Raw genomic sequence first — 26,111 nt, forward strand, 5'->3', positions numbered from 1 at the left:
TAGGTTGAAATTAAATCAAAAGAGTTTCTGGCTCAACATTAGGAAAAACTTCCTGACTGTTAGAGTGGTTCCTTAGTGGAACAGGCTTCCTCGGGAGGTGGTGGGCTCTCCTTCCTTGGAGGTTTTGAAACAGAGGCTAGATGGCCATCTGATAGCAATGAAGATGCTGAGAATTTAGGGAGAGGTATTTGTGAGTTTCCTGCATTGTGCAGGGGATTAGACTAGATGACCCTGGAGGTCCCTTGCAACTCTATGATTCTAAGTCCCACTTCTTAAGATTTTTCAAGGCAACAGAGGAGCAGAGGTGGTTTGTCACTGTCTTCATCTGCATAGCAGCTCCAGCCTTCCACCCAAGTACTGACTCTTCTAAGCTTCTGAGGTCTGATAAGGTGAGGCTGATGTGAACTATTAGGGCTGCTATGAATTTAGGCCTGGCTACCCAGAAACTACAGTTGTTAGATGCACTGGTGGAGGTGGGGGTCCCTGCCCCTAGTCCGCATTGCCTCACTGCCTGCATATTAGGTGCCTGCCACCTCCATACTGGAGGTCAGCTGACTGAAGAAGAGGGAAGCCAAGCCAACATTCAGTGATGTGTCTACATCACTGCCCACATGCCCTGGATGTTGTGTCATCACTAGGCTTGCTAGACCCCTGGCCTGGTTGGGGTATCCCCTGTTTTTTTAGGCTCCTCCTCACCACCAGCCATCTGGCAAGTGGGGGGAGGAGTCCCACCCCAACAGCCACTATATGCCTTCAAACCTCTGCAGGTTTAGAAGAGGCTTGCAACTGTTTGTGTTTGTGAATATGTGTGTGCCTTTAAATCTCAGCAGGAAAGCTGAAGGGGGTGGGGTTGGAAGACAGAGCCATATGGCTCTCAGCCCCACTGTTTGGAGGAAAACTCCACCCCGTAGGCTGTTCTTTCATGTTCCTATTAGTCTGAAGAAGTTGGTTGAAATACAGCAGATGGTTAGATTCAGCAATGTGAGTAAATTGCTCCAATAAGATTACAAAAGTGTGTGCTTGCTAACTGTTTTCATTTTGGCTGCTTTGTGAGAGTGTGTTCACATTCATTTAGTGGAAGTTTAGCTGGATGGGGTGAGAAAATGAAGACTGTATTTAGGGGAGCTGCGCTGCTATATTTTTACTTATTTTAAGGAAAGGGAAAGTCTCCTGGCTCTACCCACAAAGCCTCCCAGTTCCACCCCCAAAGTCCCCAGATATTTTCTGAGTTGGACCTGGCAACCCTAGTTACCATGTTGGGGCAATATTTATCACAGAGTTTATTTACCATAGAGAAACCATATTTATCATAGAGCTTTTGCCCAAATACCAGAGTGTTGCTTTGACATCCCCAACTTCATAACATCACTTCCAGGTCATGTGGGCAGTGATGTACACATGTTGCTGCATGTTCGCTGGGCCTCCCACCTGCTCTCTGTAAGCCCCCCTTTCCATACCCCTCCATTTGTCTGCAGGGACCTGACAACCCTACCAGATATCTGGCCACCCAGAACATTTTGTTCCCAAGCAGAAAGAAGAGACGGGGGAAATAACAAACCCAAAAACAAAGTGAATGGGGAATTAGAAAATTAGTTTAAGAATAATTTCTGATTTTTTTAAAAAAGAATTTAAAAAGTAGAGATAAGGATGGTCAGATTGGCTTGACCGGTCAACTGAATAGGAGGAAAGCTTAATCTACAGGTAAGATAGAAATCTCATCACTTGTCATTACAAAAAAAAAAAAAAAAGGTCTGTGTAGACCATGTATTATAGAATGCGCTGGAGGAGCATTCAGGTCAGGAAAAACGAGCTAGATCATCTAATGGCCAATTTCATAATGGTTATGATCTATTACACCATCTCCTTAAGTGAATGTCCCCAGTTGCTTCGGCTTTTCCCCCTACACTTGAGACACTATCAGTTGCGAACACACATATTTTGCAATCACCATCTGCAGTATAAAGGCGCCTAGAATGAAATCTCCACTATGTTTTCAGGCATGTCCATCATGTACACCTCAGAGTCTAGGAGAAGCTGCCTTTGCAAAGAGCAACACCGAAACTAGATCATCAAGGTGCAATAAAATAACTTAATTCTGGGACATGAAATCTGCATATTTGTAATTGAAGAAAAAAGTGCTTGCAAAATGCTCGCCTCCATTCAACTGATACAGCCCTAGGCATCAACGCAATGAGACAAACCATATGCATGTCTTTTATATATGAATGGCATTACATTATTTGAACGACATTTGAGTTTTGTGCTATCTTTAAGGCCAACAAAGTTTAATTCTGGGTATAAGCTTTTGTGTGCAGGCACACTTCTTCAGATAGTATCCTTCAGATTATTTGCTAATTTTCCAGCTATACTCAACAGCCTCATAGCCAACACAAGCATTTTCAACAAATATATTAAAATGACAACTGGCCAAGACAAACACACAACTCTCTCTGAGAGCCAGTTTGGTGTAGTGGTTAAGTGCATGGACTCTTATCTGGGAGAACCAGGTTTGAACCCCCACTCCTCCATTTGCACCTGCTGGAATGGCCTTAGGTCAGCCATAGCTCTTGTAGGAGTTGTCCTTGAAAGGGCTGCTGCTGTAAGAGCTCTCTTAGCCCCACCTACCTCATAGGGTGCCTGTTGTGGGAGCGGGGGAGGTAAAGGAGATTGTGACCGCTCTGAGACTCTGAGATTCAGAGTTTAGGGCGGGATATAAATCCAATATCATCTTCTTCTTCTTCTCTGTGATAGAAAGCAAGCACCCTGTGCAATGGAAACACCTTTCAAACACTATGATGTTGTCTAGCTTGATAACAATTTGACCTACAAATACCTGGGGATCGATCAGAAGCACCAGATCATCTACTCAAGTTCATAATCCTCGTACCCCTGTTTCTACGGGCAGAGTCTTCAAAAGTCTAAAAAAGTGAACTCACAACTAATAATAAAATATATGCAATTAACACCTGGGTAATCTCTACTCTTGACTTATTCCATGGTCATAATTAAATGGTCTGAAAGCTGTTTTTAATGAGCTTGATAGATTAACTTGCCTACTCAAGGCAACGTTCAGAATGTATCATCTAGGGGCAACAACGATGTATTCCAACCAGGGCTGTAGCCAGGATTTGGAAAATCGGGGGGCATTTACATTTTTCTGGGGGCATTGATGACCCCCAGAACCCCACACTACCTTCCCTCTATTGTTCTCCCTCTCTGACACCCTCCCCTCCCCCCCAAGGAAGGGAGGATGGCGATGAAAGTGACAGGCAGGAGAATGGGCAATGATCGGGGTTGAGAGAGAGGGGAAGGAGGCAAGAAGGCAGTGATCAGGGCTGGGAGGGAGGGGAAGAGGCCAGGAGAAGCCGGCGATTGGGGCTGGGACTGGGAGGGAGGGGAAGGAGGCGGGGAGAAGGCGGCGATCTGGGCTTGGAAGGGAGGGAGGGGAAGAGGCCAGGAGAAGCTAGTGATCAGGATTTGGAGGGAAGGGAAGGAGGCGGGGAGAAGGCAGCGATCGGGGCTTGGAAGGGAAGGAGGGAAACTGGGAAAGAGGCCAGGAGAAGCCGGTGATCCAGGCAGAAGCAGTCCCCCACCTCCCCGCCAGTTAAAGGGCCCGATGATCAGCTGTTTCACGGGCCCTTTAACTAGCATTGGGGCTGGGGCTGCTTCTGCTTCCAGCCCCGCAGTGCTATTTTATTGGCGGGGAAGGAAGAGAGGGTGGTGGCGAGGGGCAGGCAAGGAAGAGCTTCCCTTCCCTCCTCTCCTCTCCCTGCTGCTTTCCCCGCCACCACCCTCCCTTCCTTTCCCACCATTAAAATAGTGTGCAGGGCTGGAGGCAGAAGCAGTCCCAGCCCCTGTGCTAGTTAAAGGGCCTGCGAAGCAGCTGATCGGGGGTCCTTTAACTCCAACGGGAGGCTGGAATTGCTTCTGCCCTCGCCTGCCAAATGCTCACGGGGCCAGCAGCAGCCCCCAGAACCATGGCAGAGGCCCCAGGGGCTGATTGGGGCCTCCAGTCAGGGGGCCTTGCCCAGAAGTCAGGGGGCTGTGCCCCCACAGGCCCCCTCATAGCTACAGGCCTGATTCCAACATAAAGAGGAAGAGAGGATTAGAACATCTGTATGTGCCCTGCTGGAAGAATCAACGATCACCATCCTGAAATTGCTTCAGGACTTTTAATTACTTGCCAAGCAAGCAACGGTCAAGGCTGATGAGAATTGGACCTTTCCAGACCTCAGTGATGAATTGTTCCAGCCGCCCTCAATATTGCTAAGAGAAAGAACTGCAGTGTGGAAAGCCAAAGCCCCCAAGTCTTACACAAAAGAAATATGGAGTAGTGGCTAAAAGCAAGTCAATTTATTTTTGTGGGGTTTTTTTTTAATTTCAAATTTTTATAAACTTACCTTTTTCACAAGAACCAGGACCCAAGAAGACAGCAAAGTTAAAACACCTATTAAAAACAACATTCTCTAATATTTATTTATTATTATTCATTTCCATTATTGATAGTGCAGCCTTCTCACACAGAGTGAGTCAAGGCAACTGACCTGACGGAATAGTCAATAAACAGTGAGATAGGCGGAAGCTGGGTTTCAGGTAGCCAGCTCGAGGTTGACTCAGCCTTCTATCCTTCTGAGGTCAGTAAAATGAGTACCTAGCTTGCTGGGGGGGAAAGGGTAGATGACTAGGGAAGGCAAGGGCAAACCGTCCCGTAAAAAGTCTGCCGTGAAAACGTGGTGAAAGCAACGTCACCCCAAAGTCAGAAACGCTGGTGCTTGCACAGGGGACAACCTTTACCTTTTTAGGATTTGGGCAGAGTTCCGTCTAAGCTGAGTTAGTGTGATCTAGCTCATAGTTTTTTGCCTCCAGCTCACACATTTTTGTCTTAGCTCAGGAAAGATGGCCCCAGAGCAAACTAATTTATGCTCACAGCTTTAATGCCAGCAGCTCACAAAGCAGTTTTTGCTCACAAGACTCCACTACTTAGAGGGGGTGTTGGATTTGAGTTCTGGAACCAGTCTAAAAAGAGAACTAAAACAAAGCATGTCTTAACATGACAAATTAACTGATACAAAATTCTATTGTAGGATCCTAGTTTCGACAAGCTAAACATAGCCGTATAGTCCACAGTCCATCATCATTTATCCAAGTAACTTTGCGAAACATTTAGTACAGTGCAACTCTATTGTCTGTGTAGAAAAGCCCTTGTGAATAATTCAGTTTTGCACACTGTGTGGAAAACCAGGAGATCAGGAGCCAGTTTGGTGTAGTGGTTAAGTGTGCAGACGCTTATCTGGGAGAACCGGGTTTGATTCCCCACTCCTCCACTTGTACCTGCTGAGATGGCCTTGGGTCAGCCATAGCTCTGGCAGAGGTTGTCCTTGAAAGGGCAGCTGCTGTGAGAGCCCTCTCCAGCCCCACCCACCTCACAGGGTGTCTGTTGTGGGGGAGGAAGGTAAAGGAGATTGTGAGCCACTCTGAGACTCTTCGGAGTGGAGGGCGGGATATAAATCCAATATCTTCTTCATCTTCTTCTTCTTCCTGAACTCCTCAGACAGGCCATTGCTAGGGTTGCCAGTCCCTGGTCCCAGCAGTGGTTCCCCCACTTTTTTTGGGGGGGGGGGTTGGCTCGCTACCAGCCAGCTGGCCAGTGAGAAAAACCACACCCTCAAACAGGGACATTGTTGTGCAACATCCTCAATGCAATGACATCACTTCTGACAGCAACTTCTGGTTTGGGGGCAAACTCTATGGTTTTGATGCAAAAAAACCCTCTATGGTTTTGATTTAAAAAAAAACCCTCTATGGTTTTGATGCCAAAAAAACTCTATGGTCTTGATGCAAAAAAACCCCTCTATGGTCTTAATGCCAAAACCCCACAGAGTTCTGCAAAAAATAAAAAAAAAAACCTCATAGAGTTCTGCAAAAAACCAGAGTGTCACCTCCACTGTGATGACATCACTTCCAGGTAATGTCATCATGTTAGAGATGTCTCGCTCAACGTCCTGTCTGCCTCTGGAATGCAACCAAATCCCCCCACCATGACAAAGAAGGTATCTTGCAACCCTAGCCATTGCATAAGGTGGGGGCCACAATGGAGAAGGCATGTGTATTGGCAGTTGTTGATTTTGCCCATTTTGAGACTGACAACTGCAGAAGACTCTGCTCTACTGATCAAAGCCACTGTTTAGAGGCCCCTAAGGAAAGACAACAGAATAGGGGCCTTTCCTCATCTCTTTAAGGAAGCCATTCCATAAAACAGAAGCCATCACTAAGAAAAACTGCAAACTGGTAGCGTCTGACCATATTTATCATGGGGAAGGTACAATAAAAGCAGAGTGGAATTCTAGCAGGAGCTCCTTTGCATATTAGGCCACACACCCCTAATGTGGCCAATCCTCCAAGAGCTTACAAGGCTCTTTTTTGTAAGCTCTTGGAGGATTGGCTACGTCAGGGATGTGTGGCTTAATATGCAAAGGAGCTCCTGTTAGAATTCCACCCTGACCAAAACACAGTTTGCCCATGGGCATATATTGGAAGACCACTCTGTGTAAGTAGGTCATAGCATATTGAAAAACCACCCTTCTGCACCTCAATGACGACACATTCCAGCCATCCATGAAGCAGAATCTGAATTTAATATGACTGTTATTCAAGACTGAATAACAGTTGTTACCGACAAGTATATTTTCCCAAAAAACTTTATATACTGTAGTGGGGAGCCGGAATAGTTGTCCCCTCCAGGAAGCTTACTAGTTAGCTTCCTGGTTTTCACTTGTCTCTTCCCCAAAGCAAAGCAAAACAAAAATATCAATTTCTGACTTTCGTTTGCTGCATTTTGTCATGGGTGCTGGGGATCCTGCAGAGGAAGTTGAGCCTGCAGAAGAAACTGTGCCCCTGCCACCTGCACCAGTGCCCCTGCCTCCTGCTGGAGAAGATCCCAGCCCCCCTGCCTCGCCCTCTCAGGTGGCGCGTGTGCGTGACCGCCTCCGTCAGGACCTCAGGGATCGGAGGAGGGCGGCACGCTCACAAGCAAGACGCTCCCTGAGCCCTGAGTTTTGAGAGGATTCTGGCCCTTCTAAGAGCAAGGATGCTTGAGTTGCAACAGGATCCTGGCTGCCTCTCTGAGCCAGCAATTAGCCGAAATGGACAACAGCCAGCAGAGGGCTATATAGCTGTAGGCTTTGGGAGGAGGCTTTGTGGAAGCAACTAGTCATCTCCCTGATGTTCTAGCATCCACGCCGGCTTGACTTTGGTTTCCGGACTCCCTGACTTTGGCTTGTGACTTCTGGACTCCCTGACCTCGGCTTCTGGACCTCGGACCTGCGATACTTGTACAGTGATTTGGATTTGGCGCCTCGGACCCTCCTGCTTACTGGCTACAGACCTCGGACTGCCCCTGGACTTTGCCTGACCCGGCCCCAGCCGTGACACATTTCATGAAGATAGCTGTGTAGATCTGGCCCATGGTAGCCATTTTGTGATGGTACCTGCTACTCTTTCTCAAAACTCCAGAAGTGCTCACAGGCTCAATAAGTTTGAAGACTGACACCAGTGACTTGGAAAAGTATTTATTTGTTAATACTGTTAAATAATACATAAGTTTGTATTGCTACATAACAAAATGACCAATTAAAAATTATTGGGAGAAAAATAAGTTTGAAGACTGTGGAAATAGAGTATTACCTTCCCTTCTACCTATCAGTTTGGCTACTCTGCCTCCCTGGCCTCTCATGGGTATAACTCAGAACATGTATAGAATGCAGGGTAGGTAGATCACACAATTCCTTGACTTTATCTGAGGTCCTAGTAAGTGGCAAGCCTATGCACACTGGGGCTTTCACACACACTAAGTTAACGAACCTGGGTAGTATAATAAAAAGTAGAGACATCACCCTGCCAACAAAAGTCCATATAGTCAGATGGTATTCCCAGTAGTAATGCATGGCTGTGAGAGCTGGACCATAAGGAAGGCTGAGCGCGGAAGAATAGATGCTTTTGAGATGTGGTGCTGGAGAAGAACCTTGAGAGTCCCTTGGACTGCAAGAAGATCAAATCAGTCAGTCCTAAGGGAAATCAACCCTGACTGTTCCCTGGAAGGTTAGATGCTGAAGCTGAAGCTCAAATACTTTGGCCACCAAATGAGAAGGGAGCACTCACTGGAGAAGACAGAAGGCAAAAGAAGAAGGGGACGACAAAAGATGAGGTGGCTGGACAGCGTTACTGATGTAACACGGATTTGAGCAGATTTCGGAGGATGGTGGAAGACAGGAGGGCCTGGCATGACTTTGTCCATGGGGTCGCAAAAAGTCGGACTAGACTGTGAGACTGAACAACTAAAAAAAGTTAACGCACCTTTAATCCATTTTCAGGGCACTTTGCAACTGGATTTTGCCATGTGAAATGGCAAAAAATCCACTCGCAAACGGTTGCTGAAATGGATTGAGAGGGCATCATTTAGCACATGTGAAAATGCCACAGGCTGAGTTTTCTGCATGTAGGCCCTATTCAAATACAATTGTCCCACATATTGAGTAATGCAAAATCTCAATTATGCATATGAGACAGAGAGTATCATCAGAACTGAGCCAGAAAGGAAGAAGAAACAATCACACCGGTGATAGCCAGCCGCTCTACCTTGTCAAACATAAGGTATCTTATCAAAGAAACATGCTTTACGCTTATTCTTCACTAGTGTTGCCAGCTCTGGGTTGAGAAATACCTGGAGACTAGTATCACAGGACTGGAAAGATAAATGCCCATCTCCTGTAAATCAACGGACTGAGGCCCTTACAACATTATCAATATTTGAATGCGTGGCAAATAGACATCAATTGTGTATGCACATTTTGAGATTTTTGGAAATCTTTGATCATAGAGGAGAGACACTAGATGCTATACTGAAAATTTGGTGCCTCTACCTAAAAATACCGCCCACCCCATAACCCCAGATACCAGGGATCAATTCTCCATCATTTCCTATGGGGAACCATCTCCATAGGGTATAATGGAGTGTCCAGAGAATGCCCCTCCCCACTTTCTGATAACCCTGAAGCAGGGGGAGGGCCTCCAAATGAGGAGATCCCCTGGGGATTGGCAACCCTAGTTTTGCATCATTCCCCCCCCCCTCCCCGGCTTCCTCTTTATTCTGTCTCCCCTTTTACATTACATCTGTGGTATGTTATGAAACATAAGTGTGCCATTGGAAGGACACAATTAGAAATGTGTGAATGTGCCAGTCACCCGTAAGCGCCCTGACTGCGACAAAACAACAGCACAATAACACGCACAACAAATCTGAACCTCTGCGAAACTTGTGCTGCATTCAATGAAATTAACAGAGCCAGATAACCTCTGCAATTACACTTCTCATTATCACCCACACATGTGATGGGATACATGAAGAAAAATGTCCTCCGTTCCTCCCTCCCCACATCTGCCCCAATGACCGGTGCTTATGCAAGCAAATCATGCCCCAGAAACCTCAGTGCATTGACCCAGGAACCGTTGATGAAAAAGGAAAACCAAACGGTTCACCAGAACGTCTCTGTCTTCAGACCTACCAATTACTGGAAATACCAATAATCAGTAGCCTGTTAAATTGGGAGTTTTAATAAGATGTTAGAGTAGGAGGCAGCCTCTTAGTTTCTCTTCACTGCTTCTGTTCCCTCTCCAGCCAAGAACACTTTCACAAATGGCGGTTGTTAAGGCCTTGAGAGCCCTTGAGAAAGTCCTGAAAAAAATACGATTCGTGGTCACTGACAGGATGGTGCCAAAGAGGACTTTGGCTGATTAAAGAGCCAATGTGATTTATTCTCTTTCGTTTTATCAAAAAAAAAAAAAAGTACTTTTCTGTGTGGTACCAACGTGCATGTGGAGTGGAGGAGTGAAGTGGAGTGGTAGATTTGAAGCAAAGATCTGCCTGGCTAAATTTCAAAACCATATCATATTCTGCATATCAGGGGTCTCCAACCTGTTTGAGCCTGAGGGTGCCTTCGGAATTCTGACCAACCACAAAATGGCTGCAGTAGGAGGCGGAGCCAAACACAAAACATCAGAAAGTTAGGTTACACATAACTCCAATGGGAACTCTGAAGAATTTCAGCCAGAAGTAGGGTTGCCAGGTCTATGTTGGAAAATACCTGAAGACTTTGGGGGTAGATCTGGGAGAGGATTGGGTTTTGTGTGGGGATGGGAGGGGCCTCAACATGGTGCAAAGCAGCCATTTTTTCTCCAGGGGAACTAATCACTGCCAGCTGGAGATCAGTTGTAAAAGCAGGAGATCTCCAGGCCCCACCTGGAAGCTGGCAACCCTAGCCTGAAGATCTTTTTAATAGGATACCTTTTAAAATGAACATAGTTGTTTGGAGGGTTATTTAATTCCAATGCACACAGCATACCTTCAGTCATGCAGGGAAGATCCTTGGGCTGTAGCAGCAGTTGTTAACAAAACAACATTTGTAAAGATATGAACAGCCAATCAGATCTCCAGTGGCCAATCAGAACTCTTGTTGGATGGACAAAATCCCCCTCTGGGCCCTCCTTTCCCCAAACATTGCTATTTCCCAGGAAAGATTTCACTACAGCTGACAGACCCTCCCCCAAGTGGAGGTCCCCCACCACGAGGCCCTACCCCCAGCCCCTGATCAGCTAGCCAGTGGGGAGGGGGACTTACCAAGTGAAAGGAGAAAGCCTAGGCTTTGTGCCAGCACTGCACAGAAAGTGACATCATCTCACCAGTGATGTCCGGACAATGCTCTGGTATTTGGGCAAAAACTCTATGTTAGAAGCCAATTTTACCACAGAGTTTTTGTCCAAATACCAGAGTGTAGCCCGGAGCACCATGCTGGGGACCTCTGCTATACATGAGCAATAGTTGTACCCAGAGGTCGTTTTGTAGAAAAATAGGTGGTGCTCATTAGCATAACTCATTAGCATATGCTGTCCTCCCACCAGCCAAAAGCTAGAGGTCCAGCCAGCCCAAGCAGGCCTCACTTGCCTGGGGCTTTCCTGGGCTACCCTGCCTGGTCAAAAGGCCAGCAAGCCACCCGCCACCCAAAATCACATAAGCTGTGGAGAAAGGATGATGCAGGCTTCTCCAGGGGTTAATGAGGGCTACTGGGGGCGTGGCAAAGCCCCTGGTGGTTGGCTGGCTGGCTGCCCGCTCTCCTAATCCAGGGATTGTTATGCAGCTGCACCTACTATTCAATGGACAAGGTAGGTGGGGAGGAAGAGGGGAAACCCTCAGAAAGGTTCAGGAGCTGCACTCCTGTGAGCTCCTGCTGGCTTCAAGGCCTGGTTGTACCATCCTTATCAAAGCATTTTTGTTCTCCTTCAGAAACACTCAGAGTCTGACAAGGAAGAATCACCCATATATCTCATCACAATAAACCTAAGACTATGCGGAGTCCCTCACCCTACCTATCAAAGCTGTTATAGCACAATCCTAAATAAGAGTTACACTATTCTAAGTGGGGTTAGTTACACTATTCTAAGTGCCGACTCTGACCTAGGAAATCCCTGGAGATTTGGGGTTGGTGCCTATAGAGGGGGAGCGGAATTTGGGGTGGAATTTTATGTAGAATTTATGGCACACTATAGCCCCGTGGCGCAGAGTGGTAAAGCTTCAATACTGCAGTCAGAGCCCTCTGCTCATGACCTGAGTTTGTTCCCAGTGGAAGCTGGTTCAGGTAGCCAGCTCCAGGTTGACTTGGCCTTCCATCCTTCCGAGGTTGGTAAAATGAGTACCCAGCTTGCTGGGGGGGGGGAGTGTAGATGACTGGGGAAGGCAATGGCAAACCACCCCGTAAAAAAGTCTGCCGTGAAAAGGTTGTGAAAGCAACGTCACCCCAGAGTCGTAAACGACTGGTGCTTGCACAGGGGATTACCTTTACCTTTATAGATCAGGGGTGGCCAAACTGTGGCTTGGGAGCTGCATGTGATGCTTTCACACATATTGTATGGCTCCCGGAGATCAAGGAGGAACATAATCCAGGCTTACTCTCAAGTAAGCACACTTAGTATCGGGATCTCAGTCAGCCTTTGAGCACTGACCCATAAGTAGGCAACTATTTCCTCCATGTGTATAGTGGGGAAGGAGGGGACAATAAGCAGGCTTGCAAGCTCTTCTCCTCCATCACAGAAGTTGCCCAGAGAGCTAGAGCAGGGAAAGAGAGTGCAAGAGCCAAGGGAGCCGCTGCAAGGAGGAACAGAATTAAAGAAGGCAGTGCAGGATTCCCCCTAAGTTTCATAGCTCTTATAAGAGCTATATTTACTAACTTTGGTGTCAAGGCAAAGAGAGATGAATAATTAGGGATTTTTTGGTAGAAAAAGGCCAACAGGAACCCATTTGCATATTGGGCCACATCCCCTGATGCCAAGCCAGCTGGAACTGTTTCTCTGCTTAAAAAAAAAAAGCCCTGTGCATAATTATGCAAATAGTGGTCTGCGATTTCTATGGTATGTGTGTGTTTCCTCCTTCCACTGGTGCCAAAAAAATAATTCCCTAACCTTTCCCTATGCTGGTTTTATGGGGACTGTTGTTCCCAGATTTTGATTTTTTTTTAAAGTCTCCTTCTAACATGGTTGTGTTGTAAAGTGCATACATATGCATTTTATCTTTCTGTTCAGAGAAAGTATTAAGAGTTTTAATAAAGTCCTGTGTATAATATTTGTTCATGTCTTGCAGTTCTCAAACATCTGATATTTATTCTCTGTGGCTTTTATGTTAAACAAGCGTGGCCCACCCTGCTATAGAAGCTACTGTTTCCTCCAGGGGAGCTGCTGTCTGTAATCTGGAGATCACATGTAATTCTGGGAGAATTCCCAGCCCATTCTGGAACTTGGCAGTCCAGCTCCTATATCCGGTGAAAAAAGCTTAGAAGGGTATAACACCATTGACGACGGCACCCTCACAAGTTCTGCCTGAAAGGAAACTTCAGAATTTCCTTCAAGTTTTGCTTTGTGCCAAACTTCCAGCGGCAGCTCTCATTTTCAACAAGATCGCCTTTATTCCTGAGTCTTGTACTAAGTAAAATCGACTGCTTCTGACAGGAACTACTTTACAAACCCCTAACGCTTTAAAAATTAGATGAAACCCAGCGCAGAGTCTCCACCGCAAAGGAAAGATGTCTGATCCAATGCATTTCTGCGGTTTGTCGTTCATAACTGCAAGAGACGCTGCGCTACCATGCCAAACCCACGCGGCCTTAAAAATACTGCGAACAGGCATATTGTCTCCCAACGATGGAGTCTAATATTAGATTGCAACAATTCCATGACAAAATCCATCCCAAGCCACTACATGAAATATTAAAGAGCAGGTCATTTATTTTAATACCATTGCTGGAATTTTATCCTGCAAGCAAAGAGGAGGGGGGGGGAAACTTGTACGAACGAGTAAATGAATCAAAAAGGAATTTAATGTGCTTGTCAGCCGCTGCCATACATCACGAAAAACCCAGCATAAAACACCACCATTACTTTTGATGGAAGCAGTTTAGAAAAGGTTGACTAGAAACAGGCTGTTGCGGGAGTCTCTGAAAGACGCAGCAGCGGCTGGACAATTCCGGTTGTGTGACGAAGCGCCAAAGACAGAACGCCAGGGCCTATAATGTAGGCTCCGAACCACAGGGAGAGTAAAAAAGATTTCGGAAAGGCAAGAGGGATTCACAGCACGGTTCAAAGGCCTGCTCTCAGATATATTCGGGATTAAAAGGAAAGACTTCTACCGCTGCTCGAAGCTCATGTGTTATTTTGTCATTTTCCGGGATAGCCATCGTAGATATAGTTTGTTCTCAACAGAAGACAGCAACTTACAAAGGGATTTCTGTTTCTAAGCATGCATACGCAATTCAAAACTCTACGGCTTCCTGATAACCCTGCTCGCTCAGTCCCCGAGCATTTCAGAATGAAAATACAAGATTCAAATCAATGGATTCAGCTAGGCTGGGATGGGATTCTAGCAGGAGCTTCTTTGCATATTAGGCCACACACTCCTGATGTAGCCAACACCCCAAGAGCTTACAGTAAGCCCTGCACTAAGAGCCCTGTAAGCTTATTTATTTATATTTCGATTTATATCCCGCCCTTCCCACCGAGGGGGCTCAGGGCAGCTTACAACATATAAAACTTACATAGGTTTGGTTAAAACAGTTAAATAACAACAGTTAAAACAATAATTTAGTAAAACGTAAAACATAAAAAGCAGCGGTCTGTCAAAATGCATTCTAGCTCCATCCAAAAATTCTCAGTGTCAGTTAGTTGTTGTAGGCCAGCCGGAAGAGGACTGTCTTGCAGGCCCTGCGGAACTGCCCTAGGTCCCGCAGGGCCCTTACCTCTTCCGGCAGCTGGTTCCACCAGTAAGGCGCCGTTACCGAGAAGGCCCGATCCCTGGTGGATTTCAGACGGGCCTCCTTTGGCCCGGGGATTACTCTTGGAGGATTGGCTAAATCAGGGGTGTGTGGCTTAATATGCAAAGGAGCTCCTGCTAGAATTCCACCCCTGCAGCTAGGGTTTTATAAAACTGCTGATCAACAGAACATACAACAAGCATTCCTCTCTTCTTCAGTGTGTGACTTACCCTATCAATAGGTAGGCTGGAGGCTACTTATGGTTGTCAGTTCTGAGTTGGGAAATACTGGGAGATTTTGGGGTGCAGCCTGGGTAGGGTAGGGTTTGGAGAGGGGAGGAAATCTCATAAAACCTACCCTCCAAAGCAGCCATTTTCTCCAGGAAAGCTGACCTCATAAGAACATCAGAAGAGCCCTGCTGGATCAGACCAGTGGTCCATCTAGTCCAGCAACCTGTTTCACACAGTGGCCAGCCAGTTTTTCTGGAGGAGTAACAACATAGTGCAGAGGCTGAGACCTTCCCCTGATGTTGCCTTCTAGTTTTGGGATTCAGGGATTGACTACCTCTGAACATGGAGGTTCCCCTCTGTCACCATGACTAGTAGCCACTGATAGATACACTTAGTAGTGTATCCCTGCCTTCTGAAACTTGAAGAATCAATTAAATTCAATCAGATTCAAGAACTTATACCGGAGTGCTTAGCAGAAACTGAAAATACAGTCTCTCTAATCAAAGATTTTAAGATTTTGTGAAAAGCTTATAACTCTTAACTTGCTGGAAACATATAAACTGGAGCATGTGACTATACAGTTACCTCAGACATATTTTTGATTCACCTCAGATGTTTTATCCCTGATTTCACCAGACCTTTCCCCCTCTAAGGTGAATATTTGGTTTATTTTTTAACTTTCAAAGCCTTTTTGTGTGCTGTTTCTAGATGGACGGACTCAGTCAAGGAAGACCCAATATGAGATGAACGGATTCAGTCAAGGAAGACCCAACATGAGATGGACAGACTCAGTAAACAAAGACCCAACATGAGATGGACTGACTCAGTCAATAAAGACCCAACATGAAATGGACAGACTTGATTTGTAATAGGTGATCAATTAAATAACAACAACAATAAGGGTGATTACAGACCACCAGCTTGGGGTGGCATGAAGCCACTCCAAAGAGAGCTGGCAGGAAAAGTAACAGGCCAGAAGCCTCCAGACAGCATGCATACATAAGAACATAAGAGAAGCCATGTTGGATCAGGCCAACGGCCCATCAAGTCCAACACTCTGTGTCACACAGTGGCAAAAATTTTTATATACACACATACACTGTGGCTAATAGCCACTGATGGACCTGTGCTCCATATTTTTATCTAAACCCTTCTTGAAGGTGGCTATACTTGTGGCCGCCACCACCTCCTGTGAACAGGAACAGGCTGCGTGCACTCTGGAGGACATTCCAGAGCACTTCTGAACCTCCCGGACACTTCCCAGGTGCTTCCCGGCCGTCCAGATGACTGGGAAGCACCTTGAAGCCTCCTCGGAATTTAGGCATCACCGAGCAGGCTGCGGGCGGGAGGCAGATGTGCACATGTGATTGCACTTTTTTGGTCCACCTGCCTCCCATCCCTAGGGCAGCTTAAACCGCCCGTCTGCATTCACCCTAATAATAATAAGTTGGAAGCAACTTGATGTCACTTAACATACACATGACATACATATACATTGTACAGATTCAGAGGGTAGCCATGTTGGTCTAAAGCAACAGAATAACGTTTGAGTCTAGAGGCACTCTTAAGACAAACTAAGTTTAATTCTGGGTATAAGCTTTCGTGCATACCACGTATATTACACAAGTATGCATGTGTGCCTATTTTGCAACAAAACTGGCTGGCAAACAGTAGAGAGCTGAAACAACTGACAAAAGAACTCGCATGCAAGCACCAGGGAAATCAGAAGCATTCCAGCGTTTCTACTCTCGAGATCCATGAGAGAGATGGAACTGGCCCATTTGCACCTAAACTCTCTTTTATCTGTCCTGACATGGCTGGTTATTTTCTGAGTTGCCTCCAGATTCTAACATTATGTGAGAGGCAGGGAGGGAAAAAAAAAACCCTCCCGATCCATTTTCTGCACACCGTGCATAATCTTCTAAACCTCTATCGTGCTCTCCTGAAGTTACAGCATAAAGCACCTGCAGCCACAGTTTCCCTTGGCAAGCAACAGCCTCCTGAGCTTCTCTGTTTTTCCTTCTACTTATCAGGCTGCCCTTCATTTTTTATTCTTTCTCTTCCATCTGCCCAGTGCCTTAAGTCAGTGATGTGCTGCCAATATGTTAATTAAGGTCACTGCGAGCACATTTTCTATGCAGTCAGCAATATTTTTGTCCCTGACATGTGCAAACATTTCTCTACCTTCAGCCAAATATAGAAATGTCTCCCTCTGACCTCAACCTGACCTCACAAATGTCCCGAAGAACATTGCCAAAATCCTTCAACCCTGTTAAAATCCTGGCTTCCATCTCTCCAGCACTGGTGCTGTTGCTTGACTAGGAGGGGGACTACTTGCTAGAAACAAGGCCTTTTTTGGTAGCAGGAACTTCTTTGCATGTTAGGCCACGCCTCCCTGATGTAACCAATCCTCCTGGAGCTTACAGTAGGCCCTGTACTAAGAGCCCTGTAAGCTTTTGGAGGATTGGCTACATCAGGGGTGTGTGGCCTAATATGCAAAGGAGAGCCAGTTTGGTGTAGTGGTTAAGTGTGCGGACTCTTATCTGGGAGAACCAGGTTTGATTCCCCACTCCTCCACTTGCACCTGCTAGCATGGCCTTGGGTCAGCCATAGCTCTGGCAGAGGTTGTCCTTGAAAGGGCAGCTGCTGTGAGAGCCCTCTCCAGCCCCACCCACCTCACAGGGTGTCTGTTGTGGGTGGAGGAAGGTAAAGGAGATTGTGAGCCGCTCTGAGACTCTTCGGAGTGGAGGGCGGGATATAAATCCAATATCTTCATCTACCTCACAGGGTGTCTGTTGTGGGGGAGGAAGGTAAAGGAGATTGTGAGCCGCTCTGAGACTCTTCGGAGTGGAGGGCGGGATATAAATCCAATATCTTCTTCTTCTTCCTGCTACAAAAAAAGCCCTGAGCATAATCTGCACAGGATAAAGGACTTGGGACTCACCATTCTATCCATAGGCTATTTGTCTCCTGTGCTTTTGGGAAGAGGCTGCGGCTCAGAGGCACAGCATCTGCCAGGCATGCAGAAGGTCCCAGGTTCAATCCCCGGAATCTCCATCAGGCAATAGGTGATGTGAAAAACCTCAGCCTATGACCCAGGAAAGCTGCTGACAGTCAGAGAGAGTTATCACACTGGAAAATATGCGTGATATTAACTCAACTCCAAAAAAGCTGCTTAAGTTTGGTCCATTTCCAGGCTATCAGACAGCTGCTGTTGAAGTGGCAGGATCACGGCAGCCGTCCATGGTTGGCCATTCACACTGCTAGTGTGTAGGGTTGCCAATCCCCAGGTGAGGACAAGGGATCCCCTGGTTTGAAGGCCCTCTTCCCACTTCAGGGTCATCAGAAAGTGGGGGTGGGAAGGGAAATGTGTGCTGGGCGCTCCATTATTCCCTGTAGAGACCGATTCTCATAGGGTATAATGGAGAATTGATCCACAGGTATCTGGGGCTCTGGGGGGGGGGCTTGTTTTTGAGATAGAGACACCAAAACTGCAGTATAGCATCTCCTCAAAAGGCCCTCCAACTTTTAAAAAGAGTGCACTGAGGGGTCCAATTCTATGAGCCCCAAAAGAAGGTGCCGCTATCCTTCATTATTTCCAATGGAGGGAAGACATTTTAAAGGTATGTGATCCCTTTAAATATGATGGCCAGACCTCCCTTTGGAGTTCAATTATGCTTGTCCCATCCTTGCTCCTGGCTCCACCCTCAAAGTCCCCAGATATTTCCCAGACTTGGCAACCCTACTGGTGCACCTCAACCATGGACCCACCGTGGAAAGGGTTGGCTCTTTTAAAAAAAAGTCCTCCAGTGTATGCACTCAAGCAAAGAAGCACACAAGCGCTCCTTGGAGCAGGGGGAAGGGGGAAAAACCCCAGAATGCTCCAGAAACAGCTTGACATGCTCACACTGCTCTTCCACTTATAAGTCACACCCAGGCGTTCGGATGGCCAGCGGATATGCAATCTAAATGCGATTCAAAGGGAAACTACTGGGAAGATCCAGGTGGCTTTTTAATCCAGATAGGAGGTGTCTGGAGACGGGTTGAGAGCGGGCGCAGCTCAGAGGGCAGATGTGCTCATGTGCTCATGCACATTTAATCTGAATGGGAGGCGTGGCTAGGTCGAGCCAAATCTCTTGTGTGACAGCACCCTGAGTGGCCAATACGGACCCCGATGGACCAACTGTCTGATTCAGTATCAGGCAGTTTCATGTGTTCATGTGAACTCAGCCTGGAGGTTGGGCCTGGATGCCGAAGTGCAGCAGGGAATGGTCAAGAAGAAAAGGAAAGAAGAAGAAATTTATTTTATTTCTTTATTTCTTTAGAATTTATATCCCGCCCTTCCCGCAAGTGGCTCAGGGCGGCTTCCAACAATTAATCAAACATAAAAATTAAACAATATTTGAACATGTAAACAATTAAACATTTAAAACAGATAAAACCTTAAAAACTAATAAATATTCCAAATATATATAAGAAGAAATCTGGCAAGCTACATTGGGTTCTCATCTTAGCTAGGTGTAAGCTAGCCGGAAGAGGGTCGTCTTGCAGGCCCTGCGGAACTGAACAAGGTCCCGCAGGGCCCTCATCTCCCCCGGCAGCTGATTCCACCATGTAGGGGCCATAACAGAGAAGGCCCTTTCTCTGGTGGATTTCAAGCGGGCTTCTTTTGGCCCAGGGATAGTAAGGAGATTTTGTGTTCCCGACCTCAGTACTCTCTGGGGAACATGTGGGGAAAGACGGTCCTTCAGGTAGGCAGGTCCCAGGCCATATAGGGCTTTAAAGGTAATAACCAGCACCTTGTACCGGACTCAATACATCACTGGAAGCCAGTGCAGGGACCGAAGACCCGGCCGAATGTGTCCCCACTTTGGGAGACCGAGTAACAGCCGGGCTGCGGCATTCTGCACCAGCTGCAATTTCCGAGTTCAGGACAGGGGCAGCCCCATGTAGAGGGCATTGCAGTAGTCCAACCTCGAGGTGACCGTAGCATAGATCACTGTTGCTAGGTCGTCGTGCTCCAGGAAGGGGGCCAACTGCCTTGCCCGCCTAAGGTGAAAAAACGCAGACTTGGAAGAAATTGAGGAAGTAGGCCTGCAGGTTATGTAAGTCTTTAGAAGGCGAAGAGATGGATGGGCTGGAGGAAATAACATGCATCTATTCAATAAGAGGGAACTCAAAGGGAAGACATTTAGATGGGTAATTCTGGTGCACATAGGAACTGGGGAGACAGGCATCCAGATGTGTGTGACCACCAGGGCTTTTTTTGTAGCAAGAACTCCTTTGTATATTAGGCCATACCAGGGGTGGAATTCTAGCAGGATATCCTTTGCATATTAGGCCACGCACCCCTGATGTAGCCAATCCTCCAAGAGCTTACAAAAAAGAGCCTTGTAAGCTGTTGGGGGATTGGCTACATCAGGGGTGTGTGGCCTAATATGCAAAGGAGCTCCTGCTAGATTCCATCCCCTGATGTTGCCAATCCTCCTGGAGCTTACAGTAGGCCCTGTACGAAGAGCCCTGTAAGCTCTCGGAGGATTGGCTACATCAGGGGTTCTGTGACCTAATATGCAAAGGAGTTCCTTCTAAAAAAAAAAAGTCCTAGTGGCCACAATAATGTCATCCCACAAAGTTTCACGCTCATTTATGCTAGCACAGGAGTTGTCTAAATTCAGAACTGCAGCATGTCTTCCAGGAAATACTAAATTCTAGATGGACTCATTAAATACTTCCAACCTGTGAAATTCACCTATCCATGAGCTGAGTTAATCTTTCACATGGCTGCATAGCCAAGGTTGTCAAACTCCGCCTGGCCACCAGTGGAGGGTGAGGGCATATGGCTATCAACTCCTGGTTGGGAAATTCCTAGAGATTTTGGAATGGAGGCTGGGAAGGGCAGTGACTGTGCGATACAATGCCACCCTCCAAAACATCCATTTTTTTCCATGGGAATTTATCCTTGTAATCTGGAGATCAACTGTAATTCCAGGTGTAATTCCTAGCCCCACTGATGGACCTCCTGATGGCACCTGGGGTTTTTTTGGCCACTGTGTGACACAGAGTGTTGGACTGGATGGGCCATTGGCCTGATCCAACATGGCTTCTCTTATGTTCTTATGTGATCCCCAGGCTTCACCTGGAGACTGTCATCCCTAACATAGCCTGTCAGCTCATTATTTTATAAGGAACATTTGAAAAGATATAGTCTGGACCTTATGCCTCAAAACAGAGAGCCAATGTGGTGTAGCAATTAAAGAGCATTTCCACTCTTCACAAGGATTATGGAGGACAGAGACCTTAGTAGGATAAAATGCCATCCTCCAAAACATCTCCGATCAGTAATTCAAATCCCTGTTCAGTAATGAACTTCACTGAGTAATCTTGAGCCAGTCTTAGCCTAACCTACACTGCAGGGTTGTTGTAAAGATGAATGAATGAATGAATGAATGAATGAATGAATGAATGAATGAATGAATGAAAGGATGAACCGTACAGGCTGAGGGAAAGGCTAAGATTCATTGTGGGTCTTCACCGTTCATCCTGTTGAGCCTTAATTTGTCATTTGAAGGTTTTCTTCCAAGTTCTGTAACCTATTGATTTGTTAAACCCAAGATAAACAGAAAAGAGCAAACTGCTAAAATACATGACAGCTAAGCACCAGGCATGAATAGTGGGACTCAAACATCGTAATGCGGCAAATTGTCAGATTTCACAGCCTTCGGGAGGGTCATGAATCCCAAGACAAGTATTTGTTAAACATCCCAAATCATCTTGCGATTCCAGAAGTGGCCAATTTGTGTCACCTTCGTAGAAGAGGCACTTCAACAAAAATGAGCTGCAAAAACCAAAGGTTTCAGAATCCAATCAGTTGTCTAATGAATTCCTGTCAGCCAAAGTGGGAGGGGGGGGGGTGGAACTGTGTAGATTTTTTTTTTTTTAAAAAAGAAAAAAATGCATTTCACATCTTGCAAGAGTTTGGTATTTTATATTTTTTGACTGAATTAATTTAGAAACCAGTTAATTTCTAGCTTCAAAGGCTGCCACTTGTTTTTTGAAGATAATAAACATGCTTCAAATATCACACGGCAACAAAGAGTTGATTAGGCACATTTAAACTTGAATAGTAGCTTGTCAGAAAGAAATTACTGTGGCAGGAATGTCACGTCGAACTTCATTTCTCTGGAGGAGAAACAACTTGCTTTAAGGAAGGGGGGAGGGAGTTTTCCCTTATGTTTATTTAAAATGAAAAGTTGTTTGCTGATGACAAGAATTTGTGGGACGATAGCACTGTGCTCGTATAGCTGTGCTTATCTTCCCCATGTAAGGTTGTCAAGTTGGTTGGATCAATGGGCAGGGGATGGGGCTTACCTTTTCAGGATTGAAGAGGGAGAAGCAAGAAATAAATGATATGTGAGGGATATCAAATTCCTGGCCTGTGGGCTACATGTGGTCCACCCAGGGCTTCAGTCAGGCCTCTGGCAATTTTCTTCCCCCTCCTCCCACTCCTGTCCTCACCCTTTGAAGCTTGGAGGTGCGGAGGACTTTCCCAGCCTTCTGCCTTATCTCTGCTGGCTTCTGGGCTTGCAAAGCTGCAAGGAAAACATGGAATGGGTTTTCCATTCAGGTCTCTGCACCCAGAGACCTGTATGGAAAATCCTTCTGTGTTTTCCTTGCAACTTTGTGCTGCAATGTATTTCAATGGAGTGGAGCTAAGGTAGCATTTTGCAGTGGCCAGTTGAAGCCCCTTGCAAATAAAGGGTTGATGCTTTGAGCCAGCTTGTCTCTGTTGAATGAACTGGTGCGTAGTGAGTACTCTAACCTGGGAACGCACAGCCAAAGGGGGATATTTAACCTGGAGAGCCATTGCCAATCTGAGTAGAGGTGGGGGGAGAAGCTTTCAATGCCCAGCCATTTCAAGTAGAATACTAGATTCAGAGCATTGTATATGTTTAGTTTATGTTTTTAGTTCCTGCTGTGATCTTTGTGCTTTTTCTTCATGTTTTATTTTAAAAACTGCATTGCCAAATCTCACTATTCCCCCACCTTTCCATTTTAAACAAAACGTCACAAAAGTTTTAAGCATGTTTGTATTTTAAGTTAAAAATAACATCTTTAATTGTGTTTATCCGTATCCTTTATATAGTTTATATCTCCACTCCTTGGCATCACATTTTATGATACACATGGCTCAGCCCCACAAAGTCCCATTTGTGTCAAATTCGTCCCTCATAGCAAATGAGTTTAACACCCCTGCACTATGTTTACATCACCAGGAAGTGATGCAGGCACTCTGGAGACATGGAGGAAGGAGACAATCTGGTTTTGGAGTGAAAACTCTATGGTTTGAAGCTAATTCTACCATAGAGTTTTGCCCAAAAACCAGAGTGTCGCTCCCTGAAGTCACAAACATGCCTACATCCTGGTTATGCAGGCATGTCGCTTTTATTTCCTGCTTTGTGCCTGTTGGGGGGTTAATTCCCACATCAGAGAGTAGTGCCCCACAGCCATTCTCCCTCATTTTCTGATAACTCTGAAGCAGGGGGAGGGTCTCCAAGCCAGGGGAACTCCTGCCTCCAACTGGGATCGGCAACCGTATCCCCATGGCTACATAGTTTGTCAGCTCATCATTTGTCAAGTCCATTTGAAGAGATATTATTTGGGCCTTACCTAGGGTTCCCAATCCCCCCGCTTTAGCGGGAGACTTCTGGGTTCCCAGCTTAATCTCCCGGTCTTCAAAAATTGAGAAGCGGGGGGGGGGAGGTGGGGGGGGAGAACATACCTATAGAGCTCCTGTTGTAGAGCTCCTGAGCAGTTTGTAAAATCCCTGTCCCTTTAAGGCTGGGCAGGAAGGAGGAAACAGGAAGGGCTTCGGAGAACGGCCCCTCCCTTCTTTGCTTTCGTTTTCTCAGCAGGCACAGTTCTCCGGAAGAAGACCAAGTAAGTATTTGTGTGTGTGTGAGAGAGGGAGGGGGATTCCCTGGTATGGAGGCCCTCCCTCCCTTTAGAAAGTGTGTGGGGGGGAGGGAAATGTCTACTGGGCACTCTATTATTCCCTATGGAGAATGATTCCCATAGGGAATAATAGGGAATTGATCCGTGGGTATTGGGGGCCCTGGGGGGGCTATTTTTTGAGGTAGAGGCACCAGATTTTTAGTATAGCATCTAGTGCCTCTCCCCAAAATACCCCCCAAGTTTCAAAACGATTGGACCAGAGGGTCCAATTCTATGAGCCCCAAAAGATGGTGCCCCTATCCTTAATTATTTCCTATGGAAGAAAGGCATTTGAAAAGGTGTGCTGCCCCTTTAAATGTGATGGCCAGAACTCCCTTGGAGTTCAATTATGCTTGTCACACCCTTGTTCCTGGCTCCACCCCCAGTGTCTCCTGGCTCCACCCCCAAAGTCTCCTGGCTCCGCCCCCAAAGTCCCCAGATTTTTCTTTAATTGGACTTGGCAACCCTAGCCTTACCCCACAAAATGGAGAGCCATTGTGTACTGTTTAGAGCAAGGGTTATTCTTACTACTATAAACTCTTGGAGGACTGGCTACATCAGGGGTGTAAGCTCTTGGAGGATTGGCTACATCAGGGGTGTAAACTCTTGGAGGATTGGCTACATCAGAGATGTGTGGCCTAATATACAAAGAAGTTCCTGCTACAAAAAAAAGCCCTGCTTTTGAGATTCCTCCATATCCTTCCCTCAATCTATTCAGACTACCTGCGGCAGTTTTCAGGTCTACCTTACTCCAACTTCACACTGATCTTTGTAAGAGTGTCAAGCATGGTTCTAATCAAATCGACAGAGGGCCACAGAAAAGGAACCCAAAGGCAACATGTGGTTAGTCACCAGCAGCCAAATTATGGTACCCTACGTTCTCAGTGATGATCAAGCCAGTCTTTAAAACTTTCTTTCAGGCCAGACAATACCCCACTGAACCAGAGAGATAATCCAGGGCAAATAATAGTATCCCACGCCTAGGGCTGCCAACCTCCAGGTAGTGGCTGGATATCTCATAGAATCATAAAGTTGGCAGGATTACAGATATGCAATCTTCTGGGATTAAAACTAATTTCCCGGTGATAGGGATCAGTTCACTCAGAGAAAATGGCTGCTTTGGGGACATGGCTTTTATGGCAATATACCCCATCAAAGTTCATCCCCTCCCCACCCTCCTCAGACTCCACCCACAAAATTTCCAGGTATTTCCCAACCCGGAGCTGGAAACCCTATTCACCCTCCACAATGTTGTCAGTAAATACCGTCACATATGAAAATTACAAGGAATATTAATATAATAAATCTATTACCTGGTTTAGCATGTAGATTTGAACGATGATTAATAACACTGATTGCCATTCACTAACAACAACAATAACAACCTTTATTGGCATAACTTGCCATTCACTAGATATGCATGAGATAGGCAAATGGGCTTCCTATTTGCCTCTGTAAACCACTGCCCCCACAAAGGGCAACAGTGAAAGTTCAGTCTGCCAAAACCTCATTTCCCCACTAACTTTAGGCAATATGAACCAACAGATGGGACTCCTTAGCCTTGCAAAACTTGCTTGACCCCTGTAATCTGCACCCTTGGTACCCTATCACCAAGTCTTCTACACTTCAACAGCTCCAATGTTGTCCTGGATGATCTCCCTGAAGTCTCCTGACCACCATTGGTTGGTTGAAGAAACCAAAATCCTGCCTGGCAACTGCCAAATCTGCTGCTAGACAAAGGCCTCCTTTGCTTTCAAGCCCTGGCAACCAATAGGAAGACAACCCATCCTTTAAGCAAATGAAATAGTTCCAGTATGTTCCAGCGAAAGAATGCGAAATTAGCACGAGAACATTCTCTTGTTGACCAATAAAGTGTGACCTCTTACCTGCGACTGAGACTTTGGCTGTCCGACTGACAATGGCTCCAATTCCTTCTAGGGAGGCTTCACACTGATAAAGGCCCTCGTCAGGTTTATGATGTCTGGAGTGGACTATATTTTGTATCAAAAGAGATCCATTGGAAAACTGCTGCCTTCTCTCGTCCACCGCCAAGTTTAAAAAGACACCGTCCTTCTTCCATTTGATGACCGGAAGCCCTCGATCCGAGTCCGCGGTGCAGTTCAGCAAAATGTTACCTCCTCGCATGGTGACGGCATCCGAAGGCTCGATCAGGAACCGCAGCGTTGTAAATCCTTTAACTTGTGTGCCTGTTAAGATGAACAGCCAAGAACCGTCCAGTTAGTTGAGCACATTCCCAGGCACTGTTTGTGTTTGAAGAGCATTACGTTAGGCAAGGGATACCAGTAGGCTTCCCAATCCCCAGGTTCCAGCGGGGTATCCCCCGGTTTTACAGGCTTCCCCCCGCCCCCAGCCAGCTGACCGCCCCCAGCCAGCCAATTTTTGTCAGGAAAATATTAGAAAGTATGTCAAATCTTAGAGTTCAGCAAAATTCTCACAGGGGGTTTGAACAATGAAGCCCAGAAACAAGTATTGTGTGTGTGTGTTAAGAAACAAAGAGCACGATAAAATTTAGAGGTTCTGG

At 46.2% G+C, this 26,111-nt stretch overlaps 1 protein-coding gene across 1 annotated transcript in view; it reads right to left on the minus strand.

Annotated features, from left to right (window-relative positions):
• DCC (DCC netrin 1 receptor) overlaps positions 1–25,795 on the minus strand; it is a gene marked incomplete at its 5' end in the record, with an annotated part of 1,016,990 nt that extends 991,195 nt beyond the window's left edge. Inside the window, one exon of the mRNA XM_060236603.1 lies at positions 25,456–25,795. Within this exon, the coding sequence (XP_060092586.1) occupies positions 25,456–25,795 (340 nt within the window). The remainder of the gene's footprint in view (positions 1–25,455) is intronic.
• Between the last annotated feature and the right edge of the window lie 316 nt (positions 25,796–26,111).

This window comes from Heteronotia binoei, chromosome 4, assembly GCF_032191835.1.
Source record: "Heteronotia binoei isolate CCM8104 ecotype False Entrance Well chromosome 4, APGP_CSIRO_Hbin_v1, whole genome shotgun sequence".
In the NCBI taxonomy this organism is placed as follows: Eukaryota; Metazoa; Chordata; class Lepidosauria; order Squamata; family Gekkonidae; genus Heteronotia; species Heteronotia binoei.